We start from the raw sequence: 16900 nt of genomic DNA on the forward strand, positions 1-16900 counted from the left end.
TCCCTATTCCAGCTCCTTCGTAAACGTCGTCTCGTATCTGCTAAGTCTAGTGTTGATAGTCCTTGAATTAGAGGGTTAGTGTGTGTTGGAAGTGCGTCGTGAAACCGTTTAATAATAAATAAAAAAAAAAATTTTTAAATCTAAGAGGAGTTATAATTTACAAAGAAGACGATGCTTTTAAAAATTCAAACACTAATGTAATTTTAGCTTCCTCGTCTGTGAGAGCTTTTGATAAATTTTGGGTCAGTCCTATCCTGTTTATTGTTGGCAAATAGTGAGTACATTCTTCAAAAATATGTCTAATCGTGAGAATGGACTGACAATATTTGCACGTTGGAGGTGGCAGTTTTATGATCAGGTGAGAGTGCGTGAGGAGAGTATGACCTATTTTTAGTTTATTAGAGTATATAAGCAACTTCCTCTCTGCAGCTGTTGTGGTAGGATGTCGACCATGGTTTTACTCATCTTTTGATTTCTTTTAGTTTACACGGAGAACTTTCATCCCACTTGGTCTGCCATCTTTCTAATATTTGTAATTTAAGGGGTGTACTGAGTTCTGATGGGGTAAGAACGGCGGTACCTTAGCCAGGGAGCATGAGTGCCTCTCTGACAACTTTGTCTGCGAGCTCGTTACCAACAATGCCAATGTGGCTTGGAGCCCATATGAAAATTATGGACTTACTTTGTTGTGATAGTTTTAGAAGAAAAGATTGAATTCTTATGATGAGTAGATGGTCGGGGTACATTTTTCTCAAACTTTTTAGAGAGCTCAATGAATCTTAAATTATTACAATAGTCTTCTGAGTTATTGAAAAGCAAAAATGGAGGGCTGATGCTATCACGTGGAGTTCGGTGTTGGTTAAAGTTTTTGATAGTTTACTTCATTATCACTTTCGTTACCTGAAGAAGAACATATGTTTCTCAATAAGAGTTCCAAGGAGATTATGAAATCTGTTTAATGCTAAGAGAGGAAGGGAGTAGTCCAGTGAGTAAGACTGCCTATCTAAGTGAGTTGTGAGAGTCTCATAATAGAAAATAAATTAATAAATAGAATAAATAATGATACCTAAATGTTTTAAAATGTTTATTGAGATTTACTACTGTAATTAGAATACAAGTGAAAGTGATTACTAACATGGCATGACAGTTTATTGTAGGGAAACTACCCATCAGTAACACTCTAATAATGTCAGTTCTAAATCAGATCATTTATAATTCAAGTAAGATTAGGAACTAGTGCATTTGTGTGAATGTGGAGTTTAAAATAGAAAAATTTGTGCCTTATAAAATTATATAAATATGGAACATTGAGGTCTTTATTGATAATGTTAATTGTAATATAATAAGGAGCCCTGAGGATTTTGATGTAAAGGAAATTTATGACCTAAGAAAAATTATAGAAGTTATGTAACAACAACACACCCAAACTACTCACAGTTACTAAATATAAATAAGAACTATACCAATGGTTTTAAGGTAACTATCCTATTGAGGTAGGGAGATCCATTCTTTATCCCTGGCCGTATAGTTCAAGGTAACATTAGTAATGATGTCTGAAGAGAATTTTTCATATAATTATTATATGCCTTTCGTACACTTTACTTTGCTCTTATAGGAATGCCTTAACCAAATTGAACCTAACTCAGTAATTATACAACAAAATGATCACCTTCAACAGTAGTTACAGCTGAACAGCAAGAGCAGCAGCAGAAATATTGTCTCCACCTCCAGCGGTCTTTGTGGCATGCTTGCAGACTAATCCAGGTGCTACACAGATGTTGGTATCTCCTTCATCCCAGCATGGAACAGGAGTCTCTTCTGGCTTTAGCCAAACCCTTCCTTCGTTGCCTGCTATGGATAGGGAGAAACTATCATCCATGAGGACTGTCGCTCTTTCAGCTTCCACCTATCATAAACAAATCATAGCACACTTAACAAAAAAAAAAAATTTAAAGACATTCTGAGTGTACAATTGCAGTTAAGTGGCTAAGCTAAACAAAATAATCAACAGAGTTTGCGAACCATATTACCCTTTCTGCTTTTTTTTTTTCACTCTACAGTTTTCCACAACAGACACCGCCCCGAGATAAACCTTTCCAGTACATATCACCTTTTTAATAAAGTCTTCTACCGCAAAAGTAGGATAGGTGAATGAGAATAACCTTATTTTAAACCAGAACCTACCTCAACCTTCTTGGAATAATAATTATCGATTCCAACTTTATTTAACATTTAGGACATGTATTTCCTTATTATATTTACTAACTTTTTTGATACTTTCTGCTAAAACAAAATATTACACAGATTCTTAAAGTCAATCAAAAGCCTTTTTTTTTTTTTTTTTTTAAGTTGGTATAAAGCAGGTGAACTTTTCAATTGCTTAAAATGAAATACATAAATTGTAGAGCATTATGTGTTGTACATTACACTTAAAATGTAGAACAACTTATGTATAACATTTTTTCCTCTTTTATTTGTCATAATCAAAAAATTGGAGTAATAGGTAACTGGTTCTGTCCAAAATCACATTAGTAGTCTTCAATAATTTTCCCAGCATACTCTGTGATTGAACTAGTTATGGTAAAAATTGTATAACATACTGGAAGCAGTGAGATTCCTAGACAGTTACCATAATCATTCCTCTGAAATATATAAATGAAAAATTCTCAAACGCACATTTGAGAAAAAATTGCAGAAACATGTGAAAACTGTTTTTTAAATAAATTTTGATACATATTTTTCGTAGACAAAAATATGCTATAATATTTACCTAACCCTTAAGAGTTTTAGTGGTCTACATTAATATATTCTGAGTTAAATGAGAAAAACTACCAGTGAGTGCCCATTGGGGGTGATTTTAAACAAATTAGGGGATTTTTCATGTACCACTCAGGTGAGAACTTTTTCATTCTTATTTCTAACCCTATACAGACATAATCCTGTGAAAAACAGGCAAAACTTTTATAATTTATTTACCATAAGCACTGTATTTTTGTCTTTTGTCCTGTATACACAGTTGCATTAATATTCCCATGCAAACACAATTTTTGTTGATTAAACAAATCAAATTCAAACAATTTTAAACATTCATCTGCTAGTCACAACTTACCTCTGATGAGTCACAAACATGCCTAAAAGCAGTAAGTGATGCTTTGGCTGCTGCAACATCATTCTGTTTCCAAGGTGAATCTTTTGTCGTCAGTATAGCCTGAAAAGCTAAAGTATGGACATGGATTCTATTCAACCTCCTCGTTCCAATTGTTAAACGACTCCAGGATCGAAGTATTCTGGAAGAAATAAAGAGATAAAACAATTTTCATCAAATGGAGACAGAAATCAATAATCAGTTATGCCATAAAATAAAATAAAAAATTGATTTACACCCAAAAAATAAACTAAATGCCTTTACCAAGAACCTAAAAGGATGGCTTGTACAACCATTAATAGTAACTATGATTGTGGCACTTAATCAATTTTTTTTATTATTGGAAGAAGATAGTTGACCATATGAAGTAGATTGGAGGAAGATAGTCTGGGTGGCGGTCAATAAAGGTATCAAAATATTATACAAAAACTATTTATTGTTAACCAACGTTTCACCTCACTTTGCAGGGCTTCGTCAGGGCTAAATGAGAAAACAAGATACTAACATTCTAGAATTAACAGAACATTAAAAATAAAAACATTTCAAAACAATTTTGTTTATATGTTGTTTATTAAATAGTTAGCAAAAAATTTTGTTTATATGTTGTTCAAAATAATTATTGTTTTGAAATGTTTTTTCAATATTTCAATGTTTGTATCTTGTCTTCTCATTTAGCCATGACGAAGCCCTGCAAAGTGAGGTGAAACGTTGGTTAACAATAAATAGTTTTCTTATACCATTCTGATTCCTTTATTGTCCGCCACCCAGACCATCTTCCTCCACTTTTTTTAGTAGTTGGAAATAGCATTTAGTTTGATTTTGGGTCTGCATCAATAATGTTTTTTTGCACTTAGCCAATTAATGATGTCTTGTCTTATAAAAACCAAGATAACAACGAACAAGTATGAGAACATGGGACTATACAACATGAAAATATATCAGTAAATATGGAGAGACATATATAGATTTTTATTAAACATACACTAAAAAATTGTCTTCAGAACTAAATAAATTATTTTGACTCGATAAATTTACTTATGACAATAGAAGCACCAAAATAAGTTGATTCTCTATCAAATTCAAGTTGCTTGCATTTGACATCAACATTTTTTTTTTTTAAATCATTAATAAATCATGATAATATAATAATAATAATTATAATCAATAAAGCAACATATACTCACTTAAAGATGCTTCTCATATGGTCCAAAACAACCGCAACCCTTGGTCGAGAATCAGATACAAAACTGACATTACCATATTTGTACATGCTGTATAAGTTGGCTAACTCCTACATAACAGAATATCCACTGTATTAATTAAATTGTTGCATTAATTTACCTGAATAATGTTTTAAATTTAATATAACAAATCCTTAATATACAAGAAATAATATGTAATTGTTGAAAATGATTTGGTCTTTTAAAATTCAAATCTTTATAATAAGAATCACTGTGATTTACTTACCTGCTCATTCATACCAATGGAATCAACATATGGGATGATGTATTCCTGAAGATTTTTGATCAGGGCTTCTTCAGTAAACGAGGCCATTTCAAAGTGTATCTTAGTTTTACGAGGAAGGCCCTTTATTTGTTTCATGATTTTCTTCAACCTTTCAGTTCTAACACCTAGAAGAATAAATACTTTCAATAATTTTAGATGATAGATGAGAAAAATATTATATATAAAGTCACTGAGTTGCAATACATTTGTTCAAAAATTCCATTTATTTCTTCAGAAAATCAGGTTAAAAATACATATAAACCATTAATTAAATCATTTAGATATTTTAAAAGGAAGATGGTCTGGGTGCAGTCAAAGAAAAAACTGAAATAGTCTATATCATAAATAAAACTATTTATTTACAACTATTTGAGTTTTTATCTTTCTTTTACTATCATCGATTTTCCATAATATATTTTATGAAAAATAACAAGAATTAGATCATTTAAAAGAGTTTTTTTCTTCTTATGCTACTTTTAGATTTTCCTATAATTTCAATATTTTCATACCTAATTTTCCAGTATTCCATTTTTTTGTTTTTGTAATTCAAAAATTGGTTCACTTTTTAATGTTCAAGAAAATACAATACTCTTGGGGAATACAAATCAGGTGAACGAGGTGAATAAACCATAATTTTTTCAATATAAATCTTGGGTTCGATGAACTTTTTACTTTCTTATCTATATATAGAATATATAGTAAGGGAAAGCATTGCAACCATGCAAAATTCCAAATTTGATCTATTAATGGAAATACATGTTTTAAGGTTCCCTTCCAAAAAACCTAGTCTGTGTGTGGGCACCCAAAATGGTCTTTGTGTGAATATCCTGGCTCAAAAACGAAAAGATGTACAAATATGAAATTACATATTCAAGGCAGGTATATGCCTGGGATGTGACAACAACTTTTTTTATAAAATCGACTGACTGGAAATTTAGAATTGTATTTGTATTTTTGACAGGAACAAAACTTATATTCCTTAATCCCTCCTGAAAAAACACTAAAATTCGAATTTTTATAACAACAGAAAAATATAAGTTTTTTGTTCATAACTTTCCCCTACTCTGGTTTTAAGATTTTTTTTAAATGACCAAAACAGAGATAACTTTTTTTAAGCTACTCAAAAATTAAAATTTACTTCTCAACCCTAGGAAGTTAAATTATTAAATGCATTGAACTTTGTATATATAAAAAAAAGTTGTTGACTCTATACATGACTAGAATGTAGAACATTGATAAATGAAAACACCAATATTTTTTATAAAATATATTAATATGTTAATCTGATATTTTGTTGGCAATGTAACAAAGCCAATAGAAAGCTAAGAGGGTTTGAGATTCATTAGATTATAGTGTTACTGAGGTGTTGATTTTTCAATAATATATTTGGTAATCTATTTGAGTGAGATTTTATTTTGTTACCCCTAATGAATAAGTTTCTCTTTTATTGATGTCTATGGCTACAGATCTTTGATAATAAAAATTAAGAAAGTTCAGTGCAACTATTCACAATCTCTAAAATAGTATTTATATTTAGTAATGGTTTTATATGAATCATAGCAGTTGATTTCTGCGTACTCCGTTAACAAAATCTGAATAATATCCCTACTGATATCTAGCAGCATGTAATAATGTATATATAGTGAAATCATATGAAATCTGACAAAATTCATAATGTATTATCAAAATAAATACATTAAGATATTATCCATATTAATAATAGATCAACTTTTTGCAATCTTGGACCTATCATTTTGGAGAATGAACAATTTCTTATAGTGTAAAAAAATTGTGAAGCAGTATACAAAATCAACAAACTAAACAGATTCCTAATCATTTTTCATGTATAGTAGCTTACTTGGTTTTGATGATGATTTAAAAAATAAATATTTTATAAATATTCTATCAAAACCCCCTAACCTTGAATTTTCACATTAAAAAGTTTCGATTAAGAACTAATGCATAGTGGCCAAGATAAAAAAGGCCCGAAGTCATACTGTACATAATATTTAAATCGAGTGCTGGAGAGGGATTGTATGGCAGCTGCCATACTAGGGCCTCATTTATGTTCATTATCCATTATTTCATAACTTAGATAATACAAAAGTTAGGAAATATTGAACCAAAAGCAAAACCTTACAATTTGAAAAAGGTTCTGATAGTAAATAGACAATACATTTACCTTAAAGAGTACTTTAATTTAAATATAAATATAATTTATATCTAATAAAATATAAAACAAAACAAATAAAACTTTTAATCTTACCATTAGGATATCCATAATTGTCCATTAATTGAAGGGCACTAACAACAAATAAGTCAGGTGAAGACTCAGTCAGATGTTCTTGAAGTGCTTCAAGTGGCCTAACGTACGGATTGTGCTGATCATTATGCAGGATGTACCTTCAAATATAGACAATTTTTAAATTCTGAAGATATCACATATACTTTCATAGATAAAATTAAATTAATTTGTTGTAACAAAACCACTGGTTAACCAGTATGAATTGGAGAAAATAAATATATTTTGGTACAAAAATAAATGATTAAATCAACAGTCATCTTTTTGTCATGAAGGTATGTCCCCACATGAACAAGAAAATTCTAAAAGCATTTTTCAGAGTAAAGATAAAAGAAATTGTACCTCAATTTTAATCAGTACAGCTTTTAAAAAGGTTGTTTAAACTCAAAAACATGTATACAGTTCTATTTAATTTACTTGCTTGATCAAAATTAAAGGATTAGCAATTAATTCAAACATAAAAAAGTTATTTTTAAATCTTAAATTTGTTTAGCAAAAAACAAAAGCATATTAGAGGTTGCACAAGTTATTAAAGTAGTAATGCTCAAAGAAAAAACAAAAAAAAAATAATGATTTAGTAATAACAAAAATATTACCTATTTAAAATGTCTATGATGATACACAATAAAAATTTCAATTAATCGAACTATCTGTTAAGAAGGGAATAGAAAATATAAAAGAAATACAAATTTCAGATTATCGTAATTCAGATTTATTGTAACAATAAAAATACATGTTTTTTTATACATGTTACAATAACTTTAGGGGAAAATAAAAGTTGGACTTTTGAGTCTAAGAGTTAAAGAAATAAAGTAAAAATAATTAATATATTAAACAATTATTGCATAAAAAATCAAATGAAGTACATACATATGTATTAGATAGGATGACACCTATTTACAGTGCTTGAAGGACAAAATGAATGGGAAATGATTGAATAGGCAGGATTTAAAAGTGGGAAGTGTCATTATACACCATTGCACATCGGGTAAAAGAAGGAATAGATGAGGAGTCTATCTCAAAGAGACCAGGGATGGATAACGACAGATTTGTCAAAACCTACGGTTCGGCAAATCATTGTAAATAAACCAAAAGATTTTGTATAACAGATAACTTGGTAGGAAAAAGATATCAGGAAATGCTTTCAACAGTAGTAAGTATAAAGGTACTTCAACTCTTTATAAAATCAGGAGACTGAGGCATCCCTCGGAACTCCAAAGATAAATTGCGTAAAGCAATTAATCAACCATTTTAGTTTTGTCTCAAGATCCCAAGATACCTCTGTACACCATACAACATAACAAAAATTAGAGAAGGAAGTATTATGAGCCATGTTGAAAATGATTTTTTTATTTTCTGATTTATTATTATAAATTAATGCTTTTCATATTTTATTGATATAAAATACATTCTGTTAATTGTTTTCAATTATTCATATATACACTTCTCTTTCTTCATCTTAATCAATGAAGGTTTTACTAAAAAAATAACATAAACTATAAACTAATATAGTTTATAATTAATATAAATGATAATTGGATCAATATAAATACACATATTATACACTTAACATCAAGTACATCTCACCTATTAGCCCTCGAAGCGGTATATGGGCCCCATTTCTCTTGAGCCTTATACTCCAATATCAAATGAATATCATCCCTTGTCACAGTATCGCCTACCACTAAGACATATATTGTTAGAAGTACAATCCCATGCTTGTTTCTATGTTATAAGAATATGAAGACAAAATAAACAAAATTAAGAAGCAGTGAAACAAGCTAAGCCATACTTTTACTTAAAAATACATCTCCACACAATTAACAGCAAACTGTTAAGATATAAAATGAAAAAAATATATTAAGAGCAATAAAAATCAAGGCAAAATACAAAATATGCAATATACAATATACTTTAACTACATTGCTTCTGAGGCATTATGTTCAGATAAATCAGTAAATAAGTAATGCATAAAAATATTACTGTCTTCAAAATTACAAATTAAATTCTTTTTAACCCTTTTGTTTATTATTTTATTTACAATATCCAATCCTTAATTGAATAAAGTAAGGAATCTTATATAAGAGTTTTATTTGTTACTAAATACTGCAACACAAACTTAACAAATCTCAAAAGAAAATATGGTAATCCATAAGTCATAACTGAATTCATAATTGGAGAAGGGGGAAAAATTATGATCAGTAAGGACAAAGCAGGGAAAATTTGGTGTGATGCATACATCACCATCACAAAACTTTCACTTATCACCCTAGATATGTAACCAGGCTTTGATTAAATTGGTAGGCTTGAGTTGAAGTTATCGCTATTTTAGTGATTTTCGATACAACTGTTTAACTAAAGATAGCAAAGCCATAATGCAATCATTCAGGAAGGATCATGCGGTCTTGACTTTTCACATTCGAATAGAAAGTATCTATTTTTCCTTTCTTTCTCCTTTAATTATTCTTAAAATTCTTTAATATTTTGTATTGATCCATTGTTTAATGTAACTAACAATGAAAACTGTTTATTTTTATTTTTTCAAATAAACAAAATTAAAGGTACTTTACAGGAATTTTTTTTTAAAAATCTGCATTTAAGCCCTGTTATACAATTTCAATTAGGTTATTAAAGACCATTCAATTGTAGGTTGGCAGAATGAGTCAAACCTTTGAAAGGTTTTTCGAGAATATAAAAAAATCGATTCTATAAGGAGGGACCTCTGATCGGCCAACTTCATCAAAAAAGTGGCTGTCACCCCAAGCATGTATGTATCTGCCTTAAATATGATCCATTCCACTTTTGTACAGCTTTTCATTTCTGAGCAATGCCTACCACACACAGACCATTTTGCGAAACTTGGTTATTTGGACCTGATTCCAAATAATTAGGTTCCCCTTACTTTCAAAGTTCAATAGACATTGACAATGGTCATTGAAGACTAATGACCATGCACAACAAAGAGAACTCCTTGAATGGATTATTGAACATCAACATGTGGATGCCAATTTTTTGAAAAAAATCATTCATGAATTAAATGGAAAATTAATTAACACCAAATTAAGCCATCAGAATTAGTTTTTTTTCCAAAAAACACAATTATTTTTTGGTCAGGCTGTTATTTACAAGAAAAGAACTCTTGATAGAATTACAACTGAACAATCAAAACAAGAAAAAAAAAATTGTTACTTTAAAGTGAATAATTTATTACGAAGGGGGGGGGAGGGGTTATGAAACATATATGTTAATATTAAAAAATGACTATGGAGCAGTATATATTTAAAAGGTTTTTAAAATTTTATATAATTTTTTGTAATAAAAAATGATAATAATAAAATGTCTTAAGAGTCAGGAATGGTTCAAACAAATAAATCTTGATAACATAAGTAAATATGAGATAGTAATTAGTAGATAAGTAAATATTAAAAAATGAGGGTTTACTGACTTATGTAGATTTCACATTCATAAAGTTACAAAATACTAACTTAAAACTAAAATAAAACCATCAAGATTTTGGTTTACATTTAATTTAACAAGTATTGAATGAAATGAAGAGCAACTAATTACAAAACTAATAGTTTTGTATTCACAAATAAAAAATATATACGAATATAATTCAATTTAGCTTCCTCACTACTGACTTATATTAGAAGGTAAATGATTTGTTATTTAAGAATAAAACTCAGAGGATGATTCATTTTTAAAATATTGGCATGTAAAGGAAAATATTTTTCTGCATGCATTTATCTTACGTAGCAGATGAAATTAAAAAAAAAAAAATTTTAAGACTAGAATATTGTTAAACTCATCTCCAAACTTTCCTTTTCTCCAACTTAGGGCCAAATTGTTTGATCTGTTATCGAAATATATGTGTGCCAAGAAACATATTTGCTCAGGACTAAATAAAAGTAGTTGACAAAACTTCATAAAATTGATAAAGAACCACAACCATCTAGATAACAAAATACACAAGCCCTCAATCAAAGTTAGAATAACAGTAGAAGCTACACCCATCACGTGGATTTAATAACAAAAAGACGGAACCACGGTCATGGAACCAAATTTGTTTCTTAAAATCTAAAACATATAATTTAGAATATGTATACATTTTATATTCTGAGAATAAACATTTTTCTATTTTCGGTACAAACATAAAAAGCCTACCAACTGTCAATAGTGAGGAAGAAAAACAAATAATTATTCAGAAAATTAATAATTAATAAAAAAATTTTTTTTTTAACTTTTTCATTTATAAAAAATATCAATTCTTTATATATAACCAACCAATTTGACAATCAATAATTTACTGTTGGATAATGTCTTTTTATAGTAAGAAAAAAATTAATCAAAATACATAAACTGGAAGGTTAAAAAATTAATACTAAAAATTATATCCTAAATATTGATCAGAAAACATCACCATATCCTAATAATAAACTAAAAAATATAATTTGTTAATAACAATTTAATCATTTTAAAAATATACCTTTGATACCGGATGGAATGCTTTTCAAATGTTTTGGCGTCAATGAAGAAGCAAGTGTTACATCACAGCCTTCATGAAATAGTCTTATGGCCATTACAGGAGCATTGCCACCAATTGCATATCGTGAATCCGGAAGTTTCTCGGCATCCTTGATCAATATATCAAAGAGTGTTGAATTTGTCATGAATCTCCTAAAATAATTTAATGTGGATAAGTGATTAAATCAATATTTTCATTATGTATTATAAATAATTTTTAATAGGATTTTGTGAATAACAAAATAAGATCACAGTCACATAAAACAGTCTCTTGACAGTCAATATAAAAAATTATTTCCAAAAACATCCTTCAACCCCTTGACAACTGTGCAACAATGTCCATCACTAACTGTATAATGTTGCTTCAAGATTACTTTAATGAACATCAATGAAATTATAATTGATCATCTTAAAATCATGAAAATAAATAAAATATAATCATAATAATTTATGTCATTATATTCACAAAAGAAGTATTCACCAACTTTAATCAGTAATATTTTTTTTCTAAAATTGATTTATCATAAGAATGGTACTTTTTAGACATCAAACATGGGATATGGATACTAGAATATAGACTTATAGAAGCTCGTAACAAGCCTAGCCCAATTCAACCAATGAATGAAATGATATACACCTAATAACAAGTATTAATTCATTCTGGATATGACAGCATCAGTCATTCAAGAAGAAGTTTCATTAGGTACTGAGCCAACCCCAACTTAAATGTCAAAAATATAAATTTATGTGGACCAATGAATTCTATTTGAATTCAATAAGCGATAAATATAAAACATAAGAGTCTTTAAAAAATATTAACACTGTCACTTCAAAATAATATAGTCAGATCAAATTAAATCTGTACCGCTACAACCCATGAAGAGTCAGGGGTACTTTACTTTAAAAGGAAGTACTGTTATTAGAACAATGGTTGAGCGAAGGATTAGGTCAGAATCATGCTCAACTGTCAGATTTTTAGACAATTAATGGTACCCACTTTATGAGGCTGGAAGAACAACGGAGGGCTTCCGAGCCACATGGCTACAGTGAAACAGAAAATAATTATCTGCCGCAGCCAGATTCGAACCCGGGTCCTTGGAGTTAGTAGCACTGTGCCTTACTAATGATCTACTCACTCCCATAATGTAGTCAGATTATTTCAAGAAATTAGAGTTCTTCAACAGATTAACTTTAAGAAGAGAAATCCTACTTCTTCAACAGATTAACTTTAAGAAGAGAAATCCTACATTACATAAACAAACACTTGATATCATCAAGGACAAAGCATCTCATGTTAAATCATCAATTTTCTTAAATATGTTGATTAAAATATTTATGTTTAGTCCATTTGCTAAGAGAATGTCCTCTGAGTAATGGGGAACAACTATTTAAATATTCCTTATATCTTACTCCAATACTACACTAACAACAACAATAAAGGAACATTTTAAGGAAATCAAGGAAAAACAGACAGGTGTGTATGATTAGAGTTAGATTGTAGTGAGAAACATCTTAGTGCCATTCACATAGCAAAAGGACTATGTTTGTAGTAAAGAATTTGAAAAGTTTGTTGGAAATTTCATATCAAACTAAGTAAGGCACAAAGTTATTAGGTAATTAGATAAACCATCATTGTGTTCTTAAATCCAATAATTCAATTTGTAATCCAAAATAAAACATTACTTTTTTGGAAATTGTGCTGATACACTTGGAGGGTATTTAAGTGTTTTAAGGGCTTTAATTGTAGAAAATTTTTAATGTTTCTTTGAAACTACATATACCAAATTTTAACTAACAAAAAAAACAAACAAATTTTGATTTAAAAAAATAGAGAAGCAATAGATCAACTGAAACAAGATTGACAGCAGGTGGGTGAATAACATTAACACTTAAATGACATTATAAGTTAAAATTTAAATTGCTCCCATTTCATATTAAAGTAATAATAACATTCACATAACACAATACTGAATACTTACTCAGTAGCAGCTCCATGCTGGAAAAAATATGCAAATGATTTGTAGAATTCATCCATGGAGTTAATATTGTCAAAATGTTCTGGAAAGCCGATTTCATCCTTGTAAGGTAGTAGATCTTTTGCATTGACAAATAAATCAACACAGGCTCCATAACCGATGACAACTTTGGGGGAGACAGTAATATGTTGGTCTTCAACTTGTATTAAACCATTAATAACTCTGACAAGTCTTTCTTGTAAATCAACACTTGGATCTCTCCTATAAATTGAATAGAGGATGCATAACACAGAGAATAATGTCCCAAAAGTTAAAGCCCTATCATTAAAACCCATTTTCACCATTAAAAATTTGAAGGTAACACAACGACTTTAGCGGTTTAACCTAATAGTTCCTCTTTACACCAACGTTTGACCTCCCCTCTCTTTCCCTAGTTACCTCCCGATAGGGAAAACAACTTCTCAGTTTGACAACTCACGATTGTTATTTAAAACAATTCCAAATAATTATTATGCTTATGCCAGTCGAAAAATCTTTAATGCTATTTAACATAACAGTTTGTTAAATAATTCTATCATTATTCTTAACGATACTGACGATTATACTTATAATTTGACAGATTAATTCTACATGAGTTCGATGTAAAACAATTATTATTTTTGAATTACATATGTTACCTATGATGAATAAAACTATTGTTTGTTTTTTTCTAGTTATTTTTCCATTTGATATACATTATTAATGCATTCTATTTCTTCCGTCTGAATTCGTAAAACGGTTTTCAAGGTTGAGTTAAGTTAAGCTCTGGAACAATGTTTCTTCAATAAATGAATGCTAAAAAGAACCTCAATAACTGTAGAATAAAATATGATTAAATCAATTACTAATTCTGTTTCGTGAATTGTGATTAGTTCCACGGATGACAATCCTACTTTAGACCTACTATTTTTGTTTCTCATTGCTACTACATAGGCTTCAAATTTTTAACTCCAATCCAAAAAATAATTTAATTCTAGGATTTAAATTTTAATAAGGGGTAAAGACAATAATCAAGTAAATAAATTTTAGTAACATTAACTATTATTTTATTAAAATATAAAAATTAGCATATCTTAAGTTCTAATTAGAGCATAAATTAAAAATTATTCAGATTATTTTTGCTAACTCTTACATTTTCTTCTTTATTGTTTATTTCAAAAGTTGCAAAAGCATTTTTTGGATTTATATTGAATTTCACAAAGTGACACAATAGAATTTACCGGGATTAAGTAATCGGCATTGGACCTTCAACCAATTGGACAGGGGTTTCAGAATCAAGCGTGAATAAAATAGAATTGAAACGGAGGTTACACAGTGACGGTGTTAGTGACTATAATAATGCCAATAAAGATAGTACCAATAATATATCAGAATATTCTGATAGTACTCTACTCCTGCTTTAGGTCAAGACCAAACTGTGCATCAGAGTTGGGCAAAAAGTATTTAAAATTACTGTCATTTGGAATTGCAGTAATAAAATTACAAGTAATTGTCATTGCAATTGCAATTACTTGTGGTGCTACAATTACAATCACTAGCTGAACAAAAGTAATTGTAATTTCCAATTACATTCTTCTGATTACATAAGAACAATTATGTTATTTTTTCACCTAAAATTTAATTTCTTTTACAAATACTTGACATCGCAACGGAAAAAATCTATTTTACAATGGCTCTAAAATCATAAAATGATTTTCAGTTTAAGACTGCGAACTGGTATTCACATTTATTAACATATTATGGTTTATTTATATGTTTTTAAGTTGCTTATAATAAATATAAAATCTATTTTATGATTCTGCACTTGCATATAGATTTATTTTAACTTCTAGGATTCCTGCTAATTAGTAATACGTTCAAATGAACTGAATTCACATATGAGTGAACTAGGTAATTGCAATTACTAAGGGTCAATAAGTAATTGTAATTGAAATTATTTGGCATCAAGAAGTAATTTTATAGAGGAATTGCAATTACTTTACACAATTACTGTAGCTGCTATCATGTCTTACAATTACTTCAGTGTAACTGTTCTTCAAAACCACTAATTTATGATGTTTTGGACAATTTAATGGTTATATTAGTGCAATTATAGTGCAACTGAAAGATATAACTAAATTATTCATCAGATGATGCCTGCCCAACTCTGCTGTTCATGAATATAACATTGCATTTATCGACAAGCTCTTGCCTACAAAATATTAAAGTAACTAAAACATTTATGATCCATAAATCGATATTTTTCTTACTGCTACTTCTATGAATAGTCAAAAATGGAAAGACTAACTTTAGACTTCTGAATCAACAGTTTTTTAATATTTAACAGGCCCGCCGCCAGAAAAAGGCGGGATAAACATTAGCATCCGGGGTCCATGCTTATATAAAAAAAAATTCAATTTATAGTAAATAGTAATACGTATTGTATCATAGTTGAGTAGGACTCTTTGTATCCTTTTCCAAATTTGGTTCTATTTGAAAATTAAAGTGAAACTGATTCGATTTTTTTATTGCTATTGCCTTCAGAGTTGATATTCTTTAGCTGGAACATACTTAATATCATAAGTTTCGTGATATTGGTTTTTAAAAAATGTTTCATTCTAATGAGAAAGATATCCGATATTAGAGTGATAAAACGAGATGAGCTCCTGATTACTGTATTAATTTAAACGAAAAATATTTATTCGGTAATCAGTCTTCACTAATAGATCATAAACAATTTTTAAGATATAACGTAGTTCTAAACTCAAACAATAACTCATACCGCTTAAAAAAACTTGGAGCATTCTCACTTTTTCAGTATTATCACAATAAAACACTATAGAGAAGATAATATCTTATGTCATAAATAAATATTATTTTGAACATCTTGTATAAACAAACACCATACGTTTAATCAGGATTAGAAGGAACAAACAGGAGCTTTTAGTTCTTTTTTTTTTATACATTGGTGAAGTGATTTAGTTGGGAAAAACAATCTCGCGGGGTACAAAAAAGGATTAACCGTAAAATTATACTGAGTCTACTAATAAAAACCTACAGAAATTCAAAAAATATATTTCGAGCCCTAGGTATTGGAGAACGCAGATTTTTCAAAGGCGCCAAGGGCACAGATGGGCACTCCCATACTTCATGGGAAAAAAAAATAATAATAAGGAAAAATATCAAACTGGCAAGAAGGGACTCATTAATTGCTCCTTCATTTCAATTTGGCAGAAGATGAAAATACCTTTCTTCTCTATTTTTATGAAAAAGTTAGGGAATGAGATGAGTTTAATAATGTTTTCTGTATTCATTTTGAAAAAATATGAAACTATATAATACAAAGTTAAGTCTTATCGGGCTCTAAGGTGTGAAACTAATAAAAATATTCGCACACTTTTCAGCTTCTTTCACAACTGAAGAGGCTAA

The 16900-nt window shown here is 29.2% G+C and overlaps 1 protein-coding gene across 1 annotated transcript in view; it reads right to left on the reverse strand.

Annotated features, from left to right (window-relative positions):
- LOC106686270 (ADP-dependent glucokinase) overlaps positions 1-13946 on the reverse strand; it is a 15408-nt gene extending 1462 nt beyond the window's left edge. The window contains exons 1-8 of the mRNA XM_014429464.3: positions 13457-13946; positions 11440-11630; positions 8541-8637; positions 6918-7054; positions 4613-4776; positions 4330-4436; positions 3110-3287; positions 1670-1906 (exon numbers count right to left, since the gene is read on the reverse strand). Coding sequence (XP_014284950.1) covers positions 1682-1906; positions 3110-3287; positions 4330-4436; positions 4613-4776; positions 6918-7054; positions 8541-8637; positions 11440-11630; positions 13457-13797 — 1440 coding nt within the window. The 5' untranslated portion in view covers positions 13798-13946 and the 3' untranslated portion in view covers positions 1670-1681. The remainder of the gene's footprint in view (positions 1-1669; positions 1907-3109; positions 3288-4329; positions 4437-4612; positions 4777-6917; positions 7055-8540; positions 8638-11439; positions 11631-13456) is intronic.
- Positions 13947-16900: the final 2954 nt, after the last annotated feature.

Source organism: Halyomorpha halys, unplaced genomic scaffold (genome assembly GCF_000696795.3).
Source record: "Halyomorpha halys isolate HHAL.00 unplaced genomic scaffold, Hhal_1.1 Scaffold802.1, whole genome shotgun sequence".
NCBI classification, from domain to species: domain Eukaryota; kingdom Metazoa; phylum Arthropoda; class Insecta; order Hemiptera; family Pentatomidae; genus Halyomorpha; species Halyomorpha halys.